The sequence below is a fragment of the Priapulus caudatus genome, unplaced genomic scaffold (genome assembly GCF_000485595.1).
Source record: "Priapulus caudatus unplaced genomic scaffold, Priapulus_caudatus-5.0.1 Scaffold1578, whole genome shotgun sequence".
NCBI classification, from domain to species: domain Eukaryota; kingdom Metazoa; phylum Priapulida; class Priapulimorpha; order Priapulimorphida; family Priapulidae; genus Priapulus; species Priapulus caudatus.
Genome location: NW_014578639.1, coordinates 1 through 2,664, shown reverse-complemented (window position 1 = coordinate 2,664; position 2,664 = coordinate 1). Strand labels below are relative to the sequence as shown.

The following is a 2,664-nucleotide window of genomic DNA, read 5'->3' as shown; positions in this document are numbered from 1 at the left end:
GTGTGCGTGTTTGTCACAAATTAAGTAAAGTATTTTACTATGATTTATGAAATCTTCGGTCTATCGGACCTTCGGTCTATAGGTCCTTTTTCACTGATATTCGGTCTATCGGACCTTCGATCTATAGGGCTGACCCCGTTTTTATATGACATTTTGTGCTTTGGGGAGGGTGAAAAAGTTTTGGCTGAAAATGCATATTTAGTTCCTATATGAACCTAGAGATGGCGCTTTCAATACTTTATAAAATAGCGTGACATTTATTATGTTTCAGTGAATTTAAAACAATTAATTAACCAATTAATCAACAAAGAATTAAACCAATTTCTTGCTGTATGATACTCGCTATGAAAAGCGGGGAGACTTTAGACATTCAATAGTTAACGAGGTAAGCTTTATCCATAGCCCTATGATAAAGTCAGCATCACAGCCATCAGTTATTGAGTGGGCACTTGGTCAAGCAAAGCGACTCTAGACTAGAGTAGTGAAGCTAGACCAATAAATTGTGCCCTAGAAATTTTTATATTCTGATGTTATTTTAGGGCAATAAGGCCTGAAAGGCCTAAAATAACATCAGAATATAACAATTTTTAGGGCACAATTTATTGGTCTATAGTGAAGCCAGCATGTCCACCGTTTAGGTCAGTCAGTGTTTCCCCTGCATTGACACGAGCGAGGCGGCCGCCTCGCTCAAATCTCAGCCGCCACGCAGAAATTTATCCAAAAAACACTGCCTCGCTGACGAAAATCACTGTTCTTCCATCAATAAACTACACTTTATTGACAGCGGTCGAAATTAGTGCCGACCCGGAGGCCCGAGGCCACCAAGTTTTTTTGCTTCGGCCACCATCTCTACGAAACTGCCGATCCTCCTGACCGGCACTTTTCCCCCTCATATTACGCTGAAATATTACGTCTACGGTTAATATCGCAACGGGTTATTGCAACGGCAGTTTAGACAGAATTGTAAAGGGGAGCGCATTCTAATACGATCCGTTCCTGAACGTAGACGGGGTATCCAAAACAGCTAAAGCTGAGGGCATGAACTCTCTCAACGCATGATTTGCCACACGAACAAAACCTCGTGCCAGTCTAAGAAATCGATTGCGGCAGCATGTAGCGTAGCTGGGCAGTGTTTTTATGACCGCATAACAATAAGTTCATATGTCGCAGTGAAAATAAGTTAGTTTAGTTAGTTAAATCCTTCCCACGTCTATATGGCGTATAGGGTGGTGCCTATCTCCATTACAGTAACCCTGAGGCCCCGCAGCTGCTTTCACAGTAAATGCTACTGGTAGCACGGCGGAAAATAAAACCACGATAAAAGTCACATGTGGTTGAGTTTCGTGGGCGATCGCGGTGCTAGACTGCCCCCGACGACCGCACTAACCGACTCGCGCTTGCCTTGCAGACGAGTACGTTGCCAGTCTACACCTGGTGGCGTTTGACGCTCACCTGACAGAGCTGGCAGATGAACAGTGCAAGTATCTCGGCATCAACAAGGTCGGACCATTCAAACCCAACTACTACAGGTGCGTGAGCACGCTCGCAGCATCCCGCCGTCGCCGCGGCAACGATCACATCCCGCGTCCGTCGCCGTGCGCGTGGGATGTGATCGCATAGGCTGTTTCTTGTCGTTTGAGGGGATATGCGTATAGGAACGTGGAATATATAGGAACCTTGTGAAACTCTGGCTGTTAGATTGTGATTTGAAATGCGTTGGGATTAGATTATTGATGGACCTGTGAGCGCGTGTTGGCTGGCCCCTGGCCACCGGATTGTTTCTTTATGAACTTTAATGATTACCAAGTACTAAGGATTTTGGGGGTTTTACAAAGTTACCGTACCTAGTTATCGTAAGTGTTTTACTGAGTTGTATTAATTAACAGAGTAACCAAGTCATCATGCTTAATTATAACAGTAATGATAACGATGATGATATTAACCATGATTAAGTACAAGTAATAATAACGATGATATTCTCTGTTATAGGTATTAATCGTCTGCGGACTCACAGGCCACGTCCGATCGCGCACAACCGTTGCCGTGGCGACAGCGGCACAGCAGCGACAACGTCCACTAGGTGGCGCTGCGGTGCGAGACTCGCCGCCACGGTTGCGACACTCACAGACGGACAGACGCAGTCGATCGACATACCGATGATCGTGTGATCGTAACAATTATACACGGAGGTCATGACGTCGTTGCCACGACGACGACGTCACGGTGACGTCACAAAATTGCCACCGTGATTTCGCGATGTTGACACGATGGCATCGCTCTGTTGCCACGGTGATGTGATGATGATGTGACGATGACATCATGGTGACGTCACTATGTCGCCACGCAGCGATAACCTGGTGGGAGGGGGGGATGAGAAGGTTAAGAGATGTAACTCGTGTTTTTTTTTACTGGTGGGGGATTCGTGTGCAGAAATAAGAGAGATAATATTTGCGTCGCACGCTGGAGGGTTAATCGTAGCTGCACTGCCTTCCGCAGTACTCTCCTCCGCTTAAGGTGCGCGCACACGTGGTATTTGTTTCTCAAGTAATGTGATGTAATTTACTCTAAAGGAATCAGTGTGCTTATGATGTGCTTGCGTCTGTGTGTGAGTGCGAGGTATGCATAACAACGTATGTGTGTGCGTGTGTATGTGTGAGTGCGAGG

General features: G+C 46.0%; 1 protein-coding gene across 1 annotated transcript in view; it reads left to right on the top strand.

Annotated features, from left to right (window-relative positions):
* LOC106817052 (putative adenosylhomocysteinase 3) overlaps window positions 1-2,521 on the top strand; it is a 54,228-nt gene extending 51,707 nt beyond the window's left edge. Inside the window, exons 10-11 of the mRNA XM_014821701.1 lie at window positions 1,409-1,529; window positions 1,990-2,521. Of these exons, the coding sequence (XP_014677187.1) occupies window positions 1,409-1,529; window positions 1,990-1,996 (128 nt within the window). The 3' untranslated portion in view covers window positions 1,997-2,521. The remainder of the gene's footprint in view (window positions 1-1,408; window positions 1,530-1,989) is intronic.
* The last annotated feature ends 143 nt before the right edge of the window (window positions 2,522-2,664 follow it).